The sequence below is a fragment of the Augochlora pura genome, chromosome 6 (genome assembly GCF_028453695.1).
Source record: "Augochlora pura isolate Apur16 chromosome 6, APUR_v2.2.1, whole genome shotgun sequence".
Taxonomy (NCBI): domain Eukaryota; kingdom Metazoa; phylum Arthropoda; class Insecta; order Hymenoptera; family Halictidae; genus Augochlora; species Augochlora pura.
The window spans coordinates 2,230,552-2,250,415 of record NC_135777.1 but is presented as its reverse complement, the minus strand read 5'-3'; the positions used below and the strand labels follow the sequence as shown (position 1 = coordinate 2,250,415).

The 19,864-nt window shown below is 43.1% G+C and overlaps 2 protein-coding genes across 2 annotated transcripts in view; both read left to right on the top strand.

Annotated features, from left to right (window-relative positions):
* LOC144471207 (potassium channel subfamily K member 18-like) overlaps positions 1-18,718 on the top strand; it is a 40,382-nt gene extending 21,664 nt beyond the window's left edge. Inside the window, exons 2-6 of the mRNA XM_078183036.1 lie at positions 12,856-13,284; positions 14,064-14,418; positions 15,653-16,044; positions 16,888-17,335; positions 18,606-18,718. Coding sequence (XP_078039162.1) covers positions 13,030-13,284; positions 14,064-14,418; positions 15,653-16,044; positions 16,888-17,335; positions 18,606-18,718 — 1,563 coding nt within the window. The 5' untranslated portion in view covers positions 12,856-13,029. The remainder of the gene's footprint in view (positions 1-12,855; positions 13,285-14,063; positions 14,419-15,652; positions 16,045-16,887; positions 17,336-18,605) is intronic.
* Positions 18,719-18,745: 27 nt separating this feature from the next.
* LOC144470899 (uncharacterized) lies at positions 18,746-19,240 on the top strand (the record flags this gene model as incomplete). The annotated part of the gene is made up of 1 exon (XM_078182490.1): positions 18,746-19,240. A coding segment is annotated over one exon (495 nt), but the record flags the coding sequence as incomplete, so codon positions are not given.
* Between the last annotated feature and the right edge of the window lie 624 nt (positions 19,241-19,864).

Below are 19,864 nucleotides of genomic sequence, written 5' to 3'. Positions count from 1 at the left end.
TTATTATATTATTAACCCATACAATAAGCTCATTATGAGAATTTGGAACATGATCTGTATATATTATTCAAGTATGGTAAATCGAAATCAAATTCTACCCATCTATTACCAATGTTTCAACGTCAAAGCTAACGTTTCCAAACAGCAAACATAAACGATCTGTCTCGCGTAGAAATTGATTAGTTATAAACAAGCGTTAACCAATATATAGTTGTGAAAGAGATCATAGTGCAAAGGGTTAAATATTTCCACGGACAGAACAAGTCAGACGACTTGTCGACGACTGAAAGCGAACAATTTTGAAGGTGTGTTATCATTTTGTCGCAGTGGTCAACTCGCATGTTTACGTTTTCAGTTGTTAGTTAAACAAAGTCGAAATGTTTACCATGCAGTGGCACAATCTATTGCTGGCTGAAAAATGATATACAGTGTATCACGTAACTAGTTGTACAACGCGATGGTGGGTGTGATTTGACGTCGAAAAATCAGTCGAGGATACAGAAGTTCATTGTATAGTATATTACATGATTTGAAAATAAAGTTAATTCGTATACGATATAATATAATATATATTATATGTATTGACTTTAAGTTATCTATTTTATTGATTTCGAAGAGTATATATTATATAATAATAATAAAACGGAGCTTTGGAAGTATTCCGTTCTAACAATATAATATATTTATATAATATAATATTATGTAGTATACTATAATGTACTGTATAATTTTTTAAATATTACCCTTCACGATTAATAAAATAGCTAACATAATACTGAAATAATAAAATATGTATAATATAGTATTATACAATGTACCGTATAATACTAAAACCATATAACAATTATAACATATTACATACAAATATTACACATCCTTCACGATCAATAAAATACATAACGTGGAACTAAAATAAACAAAACCTACAAAGTAATTATCATTTAATGCTAATCTTACAAATATGCAAACATATCGACAGATTTAATTGTCCTAAAACAATAGAAATATTTACAGTCAAATCTCCGTTCGACAAAGTGTCAAAACGTAACCTAGAAAGGAAAAAATCGTCTCCAATATATTCATCGAATTTTTTGACACAGAAACACCGCCCATCCAATTATACCACCGCCAATAAAACGACCCACCCCGTACAACATGAAAACTGTAATTCCGGAATTGGGCTTGCGTAAATCAACAAGCTTATAACGTGTGCCATCTCATTGTCGGGGAGCGTAGTTCCCTGTTAGATCGTCCGGCGAGGATGTTGGTCGGTCAGGATGAGTGTCAACGTTCGATAGCGTTCCGGCAGCGCGGCCCGATAGAAACCGTCGTCGGACGACGGATAAATAAGGATAAACGGTAACAATCATCTAGAGCACACTGGTATCCCGTGGGAATCTCATAACTCCCGACCGGAAATATCGAGAGCGAGCATACTGTACAGAGAGGGAGGAAGAGAGAGAGAGAGGGAGGAAGAGAGAGAGAGAGAGAGAGAGAGAGAGAGAGAGAGAGAGAGAGAGCGGTGGTTGCGGAGGAGGGTGAGAGGTCGCAAGTTTGTTCAGGTCCGATTGCGCGGCGGAGCATCTGCTCCCGAATTCACGGATTTCGAGCGTGTACACACGGGGCAAAGTTCGCGCAAAGTTTGCGTTACAATTGCGTTTTGCCTCCGTGCAGCGGCGCGGCGCGGCGGGGCGCATCGCGTCGCGTCCACGAGCATAAAGGAATTTCATTTATCGGTCCGGCTTTGTGCAACCGGGGAATTCGAATCAACCGCGTTACGCAAACATTTCATCCCGGGGATTACATCGTCGATACGCGTTCCTTCCATCGTTTCGTTCGAGAAACGGGGACGGATATGACGAGGTCCCGGAAAAATGGCGGACGCATCGACGAGTTACAACGCGAGTTCAGAATGAAAACCCGAGGATCACACTCTTTCTGATCGGAGCGACGCTCCCCCCCGCCCCAGACGCCCGCGAACTGATTTCTGAAACTGCCGGCGCGTAAAAGGGGACGAAGAATGTGGGATATTTGGCGGAGCGGAGCCCGGGGGATCGCGCGACTCAGAAGGGCGGAATTATTTGCAGCGGATGGTGTTTTGTGATACCAGCCGCGGAATCTGTCGTCGAACTTGCAATTTTCTGAGTTAATCTTGATATGAATATTGAGCGAATCGTTTGAATACTTTTGTAAGGAATGGAAACGGTATTACTGTTATTTTTTTAAGTGATTTCGAGGGTGAAATAAAATGAAGACAGGTTTGGGTAAAATAGATTTTTGGCAAAGCAGAATTCGTTAAGTTTTAAATAAACTTTTTTCGTATAAATTGGATCACAGAAAGAAAGAAAAATTGTAATTTTTCTGCTCGATTTTTCAGGCATTTCATAAGTTACTGATTCACTTTGTTTGTTTTAAACGAAGTACAATTTTCAAATTTATTTTAGACGTTTTGGTATTATAATTTAGCAATATTGTTATTACATTCTAGAAATTTCAATATTATATTTTAGAAATTTCGATACTATTTAAAAATAGGTTCTTAGATAATTATTGTATATTTCTTGAAACTTTAAAGTAATATGTAATTATTGATATATAATTTATTCGCGTGTAGACTATTGTTTGCAAAACTAGACACAGATCGAACATTGATCAAATTAATAAATTCTCGTTCGTTATTAGTAACATATGGATCTGATACGTTCGTAACAGTAATGATATTTCTATTTAGCATTAATTTGATTCATTCGATTTTAATGCATGCTATTTTATCGTCTTCTCGATTTCGAATCGCCAACTGCAATGTTTTGAATAACCAATGCAATTTTCATTTTGAATTAATACTGCTGCGATCCCTCTAATCTTCCGCATCATCATTCGAATCAAATATATTATTCCCATATTCGAGTCCGAGTGTAAATATTAGAGTGTATGTTCACATTATTTAAACATTTAACGAAATAATATTTCCAAATAGTACTTACTTATGCAAATATTGCAAATGTTTGCTATTTTGTATGAAATTATTTCAAAATTTGTCCAGATTTTATTATAATATAAAATTATAATATATGCATATTTATATGCAAACTCTACTAAATATGAATATTATTCATTTCTTTTATTATACATTGCAGTAAAAATAAATTCTTCTGTTATTAAAGTATAGAAACGAAGGTATTAAAAACGATACAGGAAACAAAAATTGTCTGGTTCTATTAGGAGAATTATTAAATACTAATAAGTGCTAATCGTCACAGCACGAAAGGAGGGATAGTGCAAGGGTTTAAAATTCATGCAATATGAAATTTATTCGCACATTACAAGTGCGAAAATACAGCCTTTCGCTTCCTATGGAACGTATAAATCGTAGACTCTAGTCAAACGTAATTAATGAATGAATCAAGCACACAATTAAGAGGATCATTTATCTCCCCGAGTTCTGATATTCTCCACCCCCCACCGTCGTTCGATACCAGCCACGTGGGGGCTATTGTTCAGACACGATTCAGTCGGATTATCTTCGTCCTGTTAATTAGTTACGCATGTTAGTTCCCGGTCGAGGAACCTGCACCGTATCAATTACAATTACACCGACCTACCATCGGCAAATCATCCCCCGAGAGTTTTGTCCGTTCATCGAACAATAATACCGCGTACACGATAGAAAAATCATCTCTCCAAAATTGTCGTAAATGCAGAAAGTACAGAGTAAAATACAAACTAAAACTAATCGCGTCTCACAGAAAGACGCGCGGGACCGCTGGCAGTAGTACGAGTCTGGTTATGGTCAGACAAGCGTAAATCGTCTGCTACGGCCACTGCTGGCTTAACAATTAGCTTCGAAGCACCCGTCGCACAGTAATCTGAACTGCAACATATTGTATCAACAAATGCCCCGAATTAATTTATCCAGTTATTCGGTATTATATAGGGTGTGTCGAAAATTGTAGTACAACCAGGCTTTTATATGTAAAAATGAATTGAGAGGTGGGATAACATTTTTGTTGATAAGGTTGTGTTTCTTGAGAAAGATAGGTTAGAAAATTATAATATTAAAGAGAAATCTAATTGTTGTATCTGGCTATGGAATAAAAATTCTACTTCATACTGTAACAGAAAATCGTGGTAAAACTTTATTGCACAATTCTTTGTCAAATTATTACGATTGCCGTTCAAATAAATCAAGACAACAGTGTTCCCATCTCCCATCACAGATTACTCGAAAACAAAGCCTTAAATAAAAGAATTTCACCCCATCTCTTCTGCTTATTTTTCCATATAAAATCTCTCCCCGGTTAGTAATTGTCCAATAATTTTGCTAATACTCTATATAATACAACAAACTAATGAACTTTACGATTCCATCCAAAAGTGTCTCCAAGGTCCACGTCAGACCTTGTCCACCTTCTCCCGAGCAGCACACCTGAAATCCTCCACGTTCCGCAACCGAATTACCAATCCGGACAAAAGAAGAATCATTCCAGCCCAGTATCCGGCGCGAGCCGCCCCAAAAATAACATCGCAAAAAAAGGGGTTGTGGATCAGCTCCCGTTTGTTATCGGAAATCGAAAGCCGGCACTATCGTGCCCTATTAGCGCGGGGCGAACAAAAGGGGGTCGATTACAGTTTACGAAATGATTATTTTTCAGGCCGATTAGATTACCGCCGATACAGAAATTCGACGCCGATACCGGAGGGGTGGGGCGGGGGTGCGGGAGGGAGGAGGATCCGGGAATATCGCAGCCGACGCAGCCTTTTTTCCCCGGTCGCCGTCTCGATTCGGCGAATACGAATGAATCGTGAATTCATCCGAGTGGGCGCATAACGCTCGAGAACATCCCCCCGGCACGGCTCGGCTCGGCTCGGCGCCGCGTGACGTCGTCGACGTCGTCGACGTCGTAGCCTGTACGGACGGCCGCGGAAGGAGGGATGCCACGACGACCCACATTCCGTCGAATTTAATTTCATGCCTTATCTCTGGTAACCACGGTACAATGCTCCAACTGGGGCGGCTGCGAATCCTTCTATCTTTCCCTTGTACGCTCCACATACACCGCGCCGGCCTGTGCGATCCCCCCCCCCCCAGCCCACCCCTGCGAGCAGCACCGCAATACTCGGAAACGTACAGTGACTCCCCGTTAATATTCGGACACCTTTTAACTCTTTGAGGCGTGCGACTTTAAAGAAAATAAAAATCCTCGTTGCATGGAATCTTTTGCGAACGCTGGGAAGAAAAATGTTAACGCGTATTCGTCCGCGTGATGAAAATTCGTCGTCGCGCGAACAATCGCCAATAGCGAAAATAACGAAAATTCGTCATTTGTGTACTACAGAAAATAGTTGATTCTTGTTCTTTTAATCCTTTACGCTCGAGTGATGGCTCTGAGACGCCACTGAAATTGTTCTATCACATCCCAAGTTATTTTTTATGCTAAGGGTTAATTCCATATCGATTAGATTCTCATTTTTACCAAAGTTTGATTTAGTATTTCTATAGGCGAAAGAAAATAATATAATAACGTAATAATGTTATTATTATATTGCTATATGGTCAACCAGAAAATCATGAAGCGAATCATTGTGGAGTTTTTAGGATCTCTTGTTTTAGGATGTGTTATAATATTAAAATTAAACATTGAATATAAAATAATAAGAACATTAAATCGATAATAGTCACAATATCAAATATAATATTAAATACAGAAGAACAATAATATTAAATAAATATTATTATTGAAAATGCTACTCTCTTAACTTTGAAATTGTCCGACGACCATCATTTGGCATGAAAGAAATAATAACCCTTTCGAGTTGAAGTACAATCGATAAAAAATAGCACGATCGCCGTTCGTCAGACCTACCCCTATTCGCCATCGGAATTTTCGTTCGCGTTTCCTCCACCGAAATCGTTCGCTCCTTCGTTCGCACACCGGTGAATTATGGATACGATGTTTGCCCGGAAATTCGTCGAAACCCGGCGGATCTAGGATATTTCGTTTCCCCGCTCTCTTGCGACGCAAAGGAAATATTTATGACTGTTTATGGAGTCCCGTGCGTAGGAGCGGATTTTTTTTTTGCCCCGAGCTCGTGCAAATACGCAGAGAACGGGAAAAGCAGTTCGATCAAAATTGGTAACCGGAGGTTTACTGTAAATTTCTGTGGATCAACTCCGTTCGCGTTCGGAGTCGATTTTTCTCGAAATATAAACCACACGTCCGAACGTATTCGAATAATTAAAGAGTGCCGTGCAGATTAATTTACACCTGAGTCGGGCAGCATTTTATTCCAATGATGAATAAGCGATAGGTATTAACGAATTAAATTTAACATTAGCCGATAAACATTTAGTGGAATAATAATTTATCTGGAATAAGATTATTCTCGATAATTATTATCTTGAACGTAAATTTAATGGAGATACTAGATTTAATTAATTTTTATAAATTGAATTTATAGGAATTTAATTGTGCCGGATTCATTTCGGAAAATAATCGATTTGAATGAAAGTTATGGAATATAATGTTTTCCAATTGCTTATTGGCACTAATATCTTGCATATTAATTGTTGCAAATAACTGTTTTTTAATAGCTCCATCAAAAATGTATTACTTCTCGGTAGTTTGATTGCTGATGCATTATTAACTAATATCTTTTCTGGACATTGTTATTTGAATAATTTTACGAGTGCTTTTTGAATAATTTTATAATCTATATTTCAATAATTTTGCAATCTATATTCGTATAGAAAACGTATAAATTAACAAGGTCCCAACAGCGTTTCGATTTTCATCGTGCAATAAGTAATTTATTAATCGACGAAGGAAACTTTTCTCTAATTCCAATTTTTACAAACTAACCCACGATAATACGAATTTCTATGAAAATCCGCAGCCTATTGATCGCGATCTAAGAATTCCCACAACGTATTAAACCGCGAAAGATTTGGAATAACCTGGAAGCCCCGTCGACAGGTCCGTTTTCTATGCAGAAAAGATCCGAAAAATTGAATGAAAGCGCGTCGGTGACGGTTCGCGTGCTTTTTTATATTTAAATTTCGCCCGATTACGGTGTCGCGGCTCTTTAGCCGCCTGTGAAAGGCAAAGGATGAAAAATGAGTTGACGCAACCTCATTTTCCGCGACGCACGTTCGTAAATAGAGGGTGATATTTATTTACGCGCGCACGCCGCGTAATTAACCCTTGATAACCCTTGGCGCGCGGCACACGCGTCGTTAACCGGGGATCCTCCCGTATTGACGCAGGCGACGCGCGACGTCGGCCGCCTTACCATGGGAAACGAGACCCGGTAATCGCGGCCGCGAATTTATACGATTTTTCGCGGTCCGCGGGTTCGAGACAACTTCCATCAGACTCGGGAATGGCCTGGTGAATTTTAGATAAGCTCTTTATAATGACAAAAGTGGCGGATTAAGATCTCATAACGCTCTTGGGAATTCCACGATGAAATTGGACGTTATGGTGCACGTGACTCCTCTTCTTGCACACGACTACCATGAACCACCTGTAGCATAGGCATTCCCGTGCACTCCGCGAGTGGGTTCGTTAGCTGACACTTTTCCCGCCGGTGCCCTAACTGTCCTCCCGTTTACGATAGCTTCCTGGGCCGAGCATAAATTATCCGCCAACCTAATCCTGGCTCTAAGCAGCCTTCCAACCATGAGGCTGTTAGCTGGTTAATAATCCGTCAGTCGCGTCGCGTCCGTTTAGATCGCGGCGTGAGATGGGGAGACGCGGACCCCGTCTATGGTTGTTCACCTTCTCCCAATTTTCTTGCGAAGTTAAACGAATTTTCGTTAATGGTGCTAGGGAAGCACGGCGAAGTGTTTGCCGGATTTAGCCGGCGAAAATTCGATTTTGTCAAGCTCGTCGTAAGCTAGATGTTCCAATTTCCATGCGTTTCAGTCAATTTTTCCTGTGCCGGAGCTTTCATTAAATATTATAATTTACAATTAATACGCTGAGAATATGTTTCGATTTTTCAGACATTTTTACCTTTAGAAATATTTTTTACCTTTATTGTTAGCGAGACGAGTCTATGTTGAAATAAGGAATTTATTTTAGTTTTTAAATTTTTGTAATGGTTTTTTGTATACATTGAGCTACAGAGTGGGGAGGAAGTAGTATATTCTGTGCTAAAACTATATTTCCATTTTTCAGAGATCTCTGTCTTTAGAGATATTTCTCGTCTTCTCATGTAATGCAGAACTTGCTAATTTCTAAATAAACTTTCGTACCTTTGTTGTCAGTGAGTAGTCATTGTCAGTAACATATTTGGTTTTGTTTTGAATTTTTCTAATAATTTTTCGTATATATTGGATAGCAGAGTTCGGGAAAAGTAGACTTTTGAAATAGTAAATTGATTAAATATTTTGTATCTTCTTATGTGATACAGAATATGGCAAATAAAGTGCTTTTTTAAATAGTAGTTATATACTAAATACAATTTCATACATATTCCATTAACTAGAAATATTATTAATTTAGTCTAAATCAAAGCTCTGATATTAAAAGCTCCCCCCATTAAAATCTTAAAACTAAAGTAAAGGAGGACAAAGGGGAGAAACAAAAACTGTCTCGTTCTATCAGGCGAATTACGTGCCTGGAGAATAGCTGATCAAGGCAGCCGCGAAAGAAAACACACTGCAAGGGGTTAACTTATCCAATAATGACCTAGAATCTGGAACACGAAAGGGATTAGCTGGAGCGGACGACGATTTAGTTTCTGGCTAGAGTTTCACCTTTCCAGCTGGCCGCAGTAGCCGCCTCCAAACGGATCCACCTTTATCTACCCCTCGAACCGTCCGCTGTCTATCTATTAATTAATAATCTCCTCGCCGGGGCTCCGACTGTCAACGATTACCATTCCCCAGCTTCCTGAACCGATCAGGAGAGTTATTCATCATCCAGAGGCAGACTTTGGCTCGGTATAACGATCGTCGGCCGCGGCACCAGGACGAAACTTACTGCAATTTTCACCCCTTCTCTCTTTCCACCATCTTCCACACACCAATTTGCCTACACCCTTCCACCTCCCCCTCCCCCCATCTCTAACTTCAACCGCTACTTGCTATACTCCAAAGTAGTAAGTTCTAGTTTCAGTACAATTCAAGTATGTCTCAAGCGTTTCGCTATATCACCCCCGTCCACCAAGGCGAAACTAACCATTACGGCAGGGGGTAAGTCTTGACTAGTGTCCTCGAGCAACCAATTAACCCAGCTCGCCATCCTGCGCCGTCTATCCTCATTTACAATGGACCTAAGTAGGCGGTTCGAGATTCACACTGTTTGAGTGGGCACCGAATGGCTGTAGCCTTCCTCGTTCACCGAACCGGAACTATAACTGTTGGCAGCCGATCTATGGCGACTCCGAGCTGCCACTCATTTCCTCTTCGAACTGCCTGTGACGCTATCGACATCATCCGCGAGCTAGGCAGGCGATGATCCTCTGATATTGATCATGTGCTGCCGAATAGTTCCCTATGCTCTTCTATGATCGACTTGCTGAGATTGTGAAAGGGTCAGTAGATTCTCTTTTATTTGACAGAGATGTTGTTCGATGTAGGCTAATTAGTATAATCTCTGCTATCCAGAATAACTAGAAGTGTATAGCCTATGAAAACTAGTCAGCAAATTATAAATGGAACAAATTAGTCAGTAGATTCTTTACTATCCAATTAGACAACTTTTCTGTCGAATTATTATTAGATAGTAGATCCTCTACTATTCAAGTTAGCAAGTATATTCTCTACTAGCCTTAGCTAGTCGATTCTCTAATATCTACATTAGCCTGTCGATTCTCTACTATCCAAATTAGCAAGCAGATGAAGCCCAATTCCGCTCTTTGACTCAGCGAACTTGTGTCGACTTAGCTCGCCTCCTATTGGTCAACGTTTTTCGTTCATAATTCACGGTCTACCAAAAAGTTATATCCGTTTTCGAGGTTAAAGAGTAATAAAGTAAATACAGTAAATTTCTCATACGTTTAATAATATCTATTGTACAATATAATTTCCGTCATTGCTTACCAACTCCTAGCCTGCGCAATGACAATTTTTAACTAATCCCATCTTTAAAGAAATATACGTCTTAAATAAACACGTGCATATTTATTACATTCAATACTTACTAAAGCTCGAAACTTCATTATTACTTAATTATCCGTCAAAATTTTCCAATAAACACAATATATCCTTGTCTCGGAGCTATCCAACAGACCCTCTCCTATCCGAACGAGCCGCGCCACACCACACACGTCGTTCTACATCTGCCAAAGGTCTCGTTCGTCATCGTCGTCGAAACCGAGCAGCAACTCGACAATACGTGCCGCTTGATTGACCTTGGGCGACCGAAACGCTTGGCGACATGGGTAGCCCGGCGAGAGAGCACAATGCCGTCCGAATCGCAGCAATGACACGGAATCTGGAGTTGCGGAGAACTGAAGCGTGTCCCAAACTGTTCATTGTATCCCGGTAGTAGGGAAGCGGGCACGGTCGCAAGGCAAAAGAGAAGATACGTGCACGCGATACGCGGGTGGTTGTATTTAAACTAGCCTGGACAGAGGCGAGAAAACAGAGAGCGGGAGGAAGGGAGAGAAACCCTCGCAGCAGTTCACGATGTAGTCCGTGGCTGGCGTGATAGCAATGTTTCCCACCGTGTTGTGCCGGGTTGGTACATCTGTTAGGAAAGTGTGGTCGCGTTAACGGGCCTCCTGCGCGTCGCGTAGGAGGCGGATATGTGGCTGGAGGTCGATTGTGGCTATTTCTGCTTGTGCACGCGCGCGATGGTAGGACGATCGCTTTATCAGTGGCGTGGCTTTCTCTCTCTCTCTCTCTCTCTTTCTCTTCCTCTCTCCTTCTCTCTCGCACGCACCCTCTCTCTTCCCTCCCTTCTGCCCTCCCTCGCCCGCGACTCCTCCGCGCGTTGAATGCCGGTTAAAAGCGCGAAAACGGGACATTTATTTCGGGAAATCGAGCCGGCCGCGCGCGCGCGCGCTCTCGCGAGCGAGCGAGCGAGCGAGCCGGCGAACGCAAGAGCGAGCGACGACGACGATTATTAACTCCGGGCGTAATGGGACGCTCGCCCCGGCAGGAAATTGAAAAACACGACCGAGAGGACAAGAGGGCCTCCGGCTCGTTCGCTGGGCAGAGCGCGGGCACAAGCGCGCACAACCGCGGCGGTGGGTAGCAGCGGCGCGGACCCCCGGTCGCCCGGGGAGACGGGAATTCACGCTGTTTACGCAAAAAGCTTCCGTCGTATTCCACTTCTGGGTGGCTCGAGGGGGATAAACAATGCCCGCGCGTTGTTCCAGTTTACGGGAATACTTGCACGCCGGATGCTTGACCCCGGGGACGCCGCGTCAGTTACAGATCCTGCGAAACGAGATCGCGCTCCCCTCGAGCATACACTTTTCTAAATGAATTCTTTAGACGGGCCGCGCTCGCCCTGGACAGAGATGAGAAATTCGAACGAGCGCGGCCGCACCGGTCCCGTGCGATCACCTTTATTTCATTGCCGTTCAGTTCGCCATTTAAACGACCGCTCTTTACCGCGAGATTCTTCTCCGACGTCGCAGCTTCTTGCACCTAACCTGTCACTATAAAAGGAAGACGATCTTTCTCCGAGAGTATACTGGGTGGTAATTCTTTTCGAATTTGATCAGCTCGATCTACTGATATTTTAGCAATAAGGATGAATAGAACATCTGGCAAATTGTGTTTAATTATGTACAGTGACTATCGTTAACGCTTTACAAACATTCTCGTCTATCAGAATTTAGCTCGATCTTAAACTTTCGTTTCGATTTTAATTTTATTTGTTTTATTAATTGCGAAAGATGTTTCATATTTAAAAAATTGTATTGTAATGTTGAAGTTCACGGTAGTGCATTTAAAGTACATTTATCTGGATAATGGACAGCAAATTATTGGTTACCATGACAACGAGGGTACCAATCGGAGAGAAAATCGATTTATAGGTTACCGATCGTAATAAAAGTAATAATTTGCTTAGGGCTGGACGAAACGATTTCAATTTTTAGTAGATAATAAAATTCCTTTTTTTTCGAAGAAATTAATGCGGTCGAAGAAATTCTATCATCGTAATTTTTAGAAAAATAGTACGGCAAAGGGTTGATAACACAATAATCTACTTCTGCCCGCATAACATTTTATTTCCTCTCTGATATCATCTTGATGATAAATGAAAAATTGCGTCACTACCTATTTCATCGCTCCATTTACATCTCCCACCTACATTCTCAATTCACCTTATCTGCGTCAAAGTACACTTTATTACTCTAAAACGCGAATATACTTCGCAAACATCGCACAAGTGTACACGATCGGAATCTTTCCAGCAGGGGTCGCATTTTCGGCGCTCGTGCCAGACTCTGTAAGACGCGTGTCCCTTAGTAACACTGGTACGGCAACGAGCGTGTTAAGCGGCCACGGTCCAGGTCTCTGCGCACACGCTGGCCCCAACAATAACCCCTTTCAGGAGGTGTCATGGAAAAGTGTCGGGGCCAATCGCTGCGCGGCCCGCTATATTATTCCGTATATAGCGTCCGCGGTGAAAGGGTGAGGATGTTAGGGTCTAGATTGCGCGTGGAAAAGCGACGAGGTCCGCGAGAGCGTGCTCCCAAGCCGGCTAAATCTATGCAAGATCGCGAGAGGCCGCGTCTAAGATACATGGTATCGCAGGATCTCGGCGTGCCATGCGGAGCCTTAATTGCCAAGTAAGGGGCAATTAGCCCGGCGGTGTCGGGGAGGAGAAGGAGGCGGCGGTGAACGGAGAGGGCTGACATCTAATCGGATCCCGGTAATCTCTGTGACAGGCTTGCCACCGCACCAGATGGACGAGGCTCGAGGGAGGATAGCAGAACGATAGGAGGCGACCGGTTGCGGCTGCAGCTGCGGCGTCGGTCGCTGCACCTGCAGCTGCAGCTGCGGCGACAGCGACGGCGACGGCGGCGACGGTAGCACCGGTTTGATCAGACCGTGGAAGAACGATGCAGGCCACCGGCGACTACTACCAGAGGGCAAGATGCTGTCCCGGAAGGAACGCGAACGCGAGCGCCGAGGCGCTGCGGCTGAGCACCTCCGTCAGGGGCGCGGAGCTGCTGTGCTGTTGCTGCAGCTGCAGCACCTCCACCTCCACCAAAACGCCGGGCCTGCTGGCCAGCCTCGGGGTCTGCGTTCTCGTCCTGGGCTACACCCTGCTCGGCGCGTTCGCGTTCATGGCGCTCGAGGGTGGCCTTAAGACGGTGCGTACTCTTCGAGCTTCCTTTACGGTGACAGAATTCGAAAACTAGTTGGGCTGGCCAATTACTGTGCCGTTTCTATATTTTCAAGCCTAACTTCAGATTTATCGTATCTTACTTGTCGATTCTTTTTATTTAACACTTAAACTACCGACTTGTGAACGAGATCAATGTTTTATGACAATAGCGAGATTTATTTGAACTGTGTTTGAATAAACAGGTTCATCCAAAAATTTCTCATAGTTTGGTAGTTTCGGTATCAACTTTTATCAATTACTTATTAATCGAAATTAAAGCACTTCAGGCTTCGGAGATGATGGTAGGGTAGAGGGTACCAGTGACTATGCCATTTGTTGATTTCTAGGCATAACTAACTTCATATTCATCGTACGATATTTGTCGATTATTTTTCTTTATTATTAAAACTACCAAGTTGTTAACGAGACCAATGCATGTTGGTTTCAGATCAATGGCGAGATTGGATTTAAAAATTTCTCACAGTATTAAATTTTGTCAACTAGTTACGACAACTTATAACGATATTTCATATGCGGCAATCTAATATTACGATCCAAAAGGTCTTAATCATTGTGAAAATAACGGTGCAACGGGGAGGTTAGAAAGCTAAAATGGAGCATCTCCGAATGATTTATCCGTGAACGTAATAGCAAGCATCCCCCGGACAAGAATTTGAACGTCGACGAGCTCGGTTCGGAACTCCGTCACGATTATGCATGCAGCAGATCCTTAAACCAATTTGAAATTAATCCCCGTTGATCCAGGATTCATCGAGCGACCTGCTCGTTACCGGAGGCTCGAAGACCGAGGGAGGATCCTACGTGGTGCCCAGCCTCGAGGATGACGCCGCCGCGATGGAGCTCAGGGCACGCACGGTCGAGAGGCTTTGGAGTATCACGGAGGATTTGAATGTACTCTACAAAGAAAATTGGACTCGGCTGGCGGCTAGAGAGGTGTTCGAGTTCCAAGAGAACTTGGCGCGAGGCCTCAGACGGACTTCTTCCCAGTATGAACCGGTCGGTACGAGATCCAGGGATCATCCTATGGATCGTAGGCCGCATCGACGATGGACATTCAGCAGCAGTCTGCTCTACTCGCTCACGCTCATCACCACCATCGGTGAGACCTGAGAACATTCGTCTGATAGATGTAGATTCATCGCGAGTCTAGGTTTTAGAGTCTAGGATTCTGGAGTGTAAGTCCTAGGAGTTCAGGTTTTAGAATGTCAGTCGTAAAGTCTAGGTTCTAAAGTGAAGATCAAGGATTTAAATTTAAGAATCTATAAATTCTAAGATCTCCAATTCAGATTCTGCAGACCAGGTTGTGAAGTGTAACTTCAGAGACTAGGTGATCAAATCTCAGTTCGAAAGTCTATACTTGCAAACGTTGATTACAAAATCTAGGTACCAGATTCCGGGTTCAAAAGTCTCAGTTCTAGAGCCTAGGTTCCAAAGTGTAAATCCTAGAGGATAAATACTAGAGTTTAGGATTCTAAAGCCTATGACCTAGAATCTCGGTTTAAAAATTTAAATTCTGTATTTTAGTTTCTCAAGTCCAGGTTCTGGAATCTAACTTGTAAAATGTAAATCCAAACGTTAGATGTTAATACTTGGATTCTATATTTTTAAACCTAAGTTCCATAGTGTTGACCCTAGAATCCCTGTTCTAAAGTCTAGGTTCTAAAGTCCAAGTTCCAAAATATAGGTTCTAGAATTCCTGTTTTGAAGTCTAGGTTCTAAAGTCCAAGTTTCAGAGTCCAACTTTCAGAGTTCAAGTTCCAGAGTCCAACTTTCAGAGTCAAAGTTCCAAAGTCCAAGTTCCAGAGTCTTAGTTTCAGAGTTTAAGTTCCAAAATATAGGTTCTAGAATTCCTGTTCTGAAGTCTAGGTTCTAAAGTCCAAGTTCCAGAGTTCAAGTTTCAGAGTCCAAGTTCCAGAGTCCAACTTTCAGAGTCAAAGTTCCTAAGTCCAAGTTCCAGAGTCTTAGTTTCAGAGTTTAAGTTCCAAAATATAGGTTCTAGAATTCCTGTTCTGAAGTCTAGGTTCTAAAGTCCAAGTTCCAGAGTTCAAATTCCAGAGTCCAAGTTCCAGAGTCTCAGTTTCAGAGTCCAAGTTCTAGAGTCAGAGTTCCAGAATCCAAGTCTCAGAGTCTAAACTCCAGAGTCTAGATTCCAGAATCCCACTTCCTGAATCTAATGTCCAAGTTCCAATGTCTAATTTCGAGAATCTAAATTAGCCAAGGCTTCTTCACAGCCTCGCTCGCTCAAGGGTCATGAGTCGGCCCAAAGTCTCCTGGTACCTTAAAGATTGTAAACACTCCGATACAATAATTACCATGTGAATCCAATGTTCTAGGGTACGGCAGTATCGCACCACGCACGATTTGGGGTCGCCTGATCACGATAGTGTACGCCCTAGCCGGGATTCCCCTGATGCTGGTCTACTTGAGTACAGTAGGTGATGTCCTCGCGAGAAGCTTCCGCCGTTTGTACGGCAGGCTCTGCAGGCCTCGAAACTGCACGCGAAAGCAACAACCGCCACCACCTCCTCCGCCTGTAGGCGGTATCATGAGCAAGACCTACAGATACGACAACCACGTCGACTCAAAGTCCGGCAATTACTACGCAGCCAGCAGGGAGAGTTCTTGCGACGATCTGGGGACTAGGGGCACCAGCAGCGCCATTTTGTTAGACTGCGGAAGCGAGGGATTACTTCATGCTACCACTAGCTCTACCGCCGCCCTTCAGGTACTTCGATGATCGTATAACAGTGATCCTTTGTCTCTCCTATTGACTTTCGTAGGAGAGAACATCGGTGACTGATAGACTGTCCGTTCTTCAGTAGATGGCATAGAGAAAAGTGTAGGGGACCTAGATCTACCAACCCATCCATGTCAAAGCCCTCGCGGAGGTAGGGTAAACGTATTTATCGAATTGGCAGAAGTAATACCTTCTTAGTTACAAATCCCCAATTTTCGGGAAACGAGAGACTTAAGACTGAGCGATAGTAAAGAAACGACTGTTGATTATTATTCGTTGAGTTATGTTCTGAGAAAGAGACGTGATTATATGGAGTAGCGACTAAATCCCTTTTGCTCCTCGTGTCGATTAGTTTATTGGTTTACTGACCGGTTAGTTCATTAGTCTTCTTATTTCTCAGTGGACCCTTCTTTCTTTCATTTACCCTTGCTTCTCGACAGAAATTGTGTTATCTTATCATCAACGAACAGTACACCGATTCTAACAAAACTTCCAACAAGTGTCCAATACATCTGCCTATAAAATCAACCACTTTTCCCATTTCTTAATTTTAGGTAGAAATCTATCCTTTTATCCCAACCAGAGATCTTTTACATAAGAGTTGAGCTTTATTTCTGAAACTCAATTGAAAAGTGCTATCCGAAAATAGTTTACTATTTTATAATTTTTATTTCAAAGGTTTGAACTATTTTAGAACAGCACCTGTCGCCAGGGTTCCTACGTCATTCAGAAAAGTTATTTGCACAATTTGCCTTCAGACCGATAAAACAGGGTCCTCGTCTGACCGATGATACTCGTGATTGCATTTCACTAAGCACTCGACGATTTCAGGACGTGTCATCCGGAAACGGTAAACGGCACTTCCACCCGTGCTCGTTGTCCCTGTCGACGACATCGTCGCCGGGATACATGGTCGAGACGAACTCCGTCAGGATACCGATAAGCCTATGCCTGGTGATCATGCTGATCTACATATGCGGCGGGGCGATAATGTTCAATCGGCTGGAGGGCTGGAGCCTCCTAGAAGGCGGTTACTTCTGCTTCACCAGCCTGGGAACGATCGGTTTCGGTGACCTGATGCCGGTTGGCAGAAACGCGGCGACTGCGACCTTGGAGGAGCTCAGCTTGTGCGCCTGCTCGCTCTACATACTCGCCGGGATGGGCCTGATCGCCATGTGCTTCAACCTCGTCCAGGAGGAGGTGGTACGCGTGGTCAGGGTCTTCGGTAGAACCTGCGGCATGTCGTCCGGGGTGGTGGTCGGACCTATCGGTGGTACAGGTATCCCTGATGCAGGCATTCGACGGGGAACCGCTAGATCATTCCGGCCGAGAAATCCCCCGGTTCCGCTTTGGCCCGTTCAAAAGTTAGCCCTTGCCCATGGTGGCGTCGTCAGAATAATGGCGACGCTGCCATGGCGCGCTTTCTGGCAACAGTTCGAACATTCTTCCCATAAATGGACCGCGAATTTTAGAAGCAGAGGTCCTCAAGGGTGACACTTTTTCATGAGATTCTCCCCGGTGGTAGAGCGCGTCAAACTGAACTTAATAATACCCGGTATTATTATAATAATTTTTACTTAACATGTTGACAACGGCGTGCATCATCGATGGGTGACACGCGTCTGTCTCGTGACTTTTTTGCTTATTTTGCTTATATTTTACGAAATAGGTAGTACAAAATAGGTTTCTGTTATTTTATCTGAACATTATAAACAGTCATTCAATACTAAAAATAATATAAACTCAACAAAATTATTTAATTTTTTGAATATCAACGTCGTTTTCAAAGTATTAAACATTTGCCATACGATCGGTTTCACAGCTACATCACAGCTAATCAATTATTAATTCCTTCTAAGTCGAAATAAAATTGAATTCTTCTGTTATTAAAGTCTAGAAACGAAAGTAAATAAAGACAATACATGAAACAAAAATTATCTGGTCCTATTAAAAATGTCTACGAAAAGTTCATAAGGCGACCATAAGATGATCTTTTAAACCTCTAAAGGAAGTTTTAAGACACTAAAAAACATTTTAATATTTGAAACAAGACCTTTCTAGGATGTTTCTAGGACGTTCGTTTGAAAAGACGTCTTGAAGACTGTCAAACATCCTTGCACTACCTAGATATGGAAAGATTCATTCCTTCAGCACCTGCGAACACTTTTCTAACATAATAGAACGCGATACAAATCGGCGGCTTATATTTTTGGCTTTGCCACTAACAATTCTAACATTAAGTATCTGAAAAACCCCCGCGCAAGATCTCATTAAAAACTGTCACGCCCGGAGACCCTTCCTTATTAACGGACGGCAGAATCAGAAAGAGATCATCAGCCGGCGCAGGTCTCGAAACGTTTACCCATGTTAACAGTTGCGTTTGAACGGATAGAGATTAGCGGACCAGATAAAAATCGCGTCGGGGATTTCGATGGAGCATCTTGACCACTCCGCAAGACCCCTTTGTTGAAAAAACAGCTAGCATATAACCGCGCGTATAAAGCCCTGAAATCTGACGGTCGGTTGAACGCGTGCCGGTCTCTTTGCAGGTTCCGGTCCTGGGCTCAAAGGAGACCTCGACGACGGCGGCGGCACCAGTGACTCGCGGCTGTCCGAGCAAGAAGAGGAAGCAATCGCCATGTCCATGGTGCCAGCATCCTGACAGCATCAGGCCAGGAGTCCCGGTGACGGGAAGCTTCTGGCCCATGCATCCAACACTGCCATAAAACCGTCGCCCGGCCACCATTCTCTGCCACGGAAGAAGTCCGTCGTCACGGACGCGAGGAACTCGTCGGTGCAGCAGTTCCAGCGCGCCCAGTCCTTGAGACGGAGCTGCCTGTCGCCGACGCAGTACCATCACCAGCATCATCAACACCGCCAGCAGGAGAGCTCGTTGCACTTCGAATACTTCGTGCCGAGAAGCGTCAGCGAGTTCAACCTGGCCGCGGCGGCGGTCACCGACATGGCGGTACCACCCCCGCCGCCCTCGTCAGTATTGCGACCCTCCGCAGCCCTCACGCCCCCGTTGACGTCCGTTGCCAACCCGTCGAACCAGTCCAGGCTGCTAGAGTGCACCGGGACTGCGACCAGGAGTCGCGAGAAGATGGTCACCTTCGAGGACGAGGGCGTCACATCCACCCCAACCAGGAAGAACGTCTCCGGCATGGACAACGTTTTCATGTGACGCTGCAACTATCGAATTTGGGCTGATCTTGAGAGAATGGACCTGCACGGACGCAGCCGTTGAGCATTCACGCCGAGTACGCACCGGTGGGCAACTCCTCAACACTTTCGGGACGGAATCTTTTTTAAAAAAAAATGATCGAGTGTCAGATGATGTTTGAAGTAGTCTTATACTCGCTCCCACAATTCTTAATCCATCAACTGCTAATTTTTTCTCTTTTAGAATTCTCTTTGAAAAAGTTATATATATATGCACAAAAAGTTCTGTAACAATATAATTATATTCAATTTATGTTTTGTTTTCAAACATGTATTATATTTTTTAAAATGTCCGAAATGGTATTCGTGGCAGGTTACATAAATGAAAAGTAATAGGAAATAGTTTTCGTTTATTGCACGAATTATTTTGTATGTTCTAAATTTCATATTTGCGTATGGCATTTAATTATAATATAAGAATTGAACAAAGGATATCATGATTCAAATATGATCATTTTGTTGCGTTCAACTTACAAATGATTTCGTTGTAAGAACGACGTTAAATAGTGTGCGTAAAATTTCAAAATCCCGAAATGGAGGTCGGCAGTTAATGGGTTAAAGAAGAGACTCGTTAAAATTCATAAAA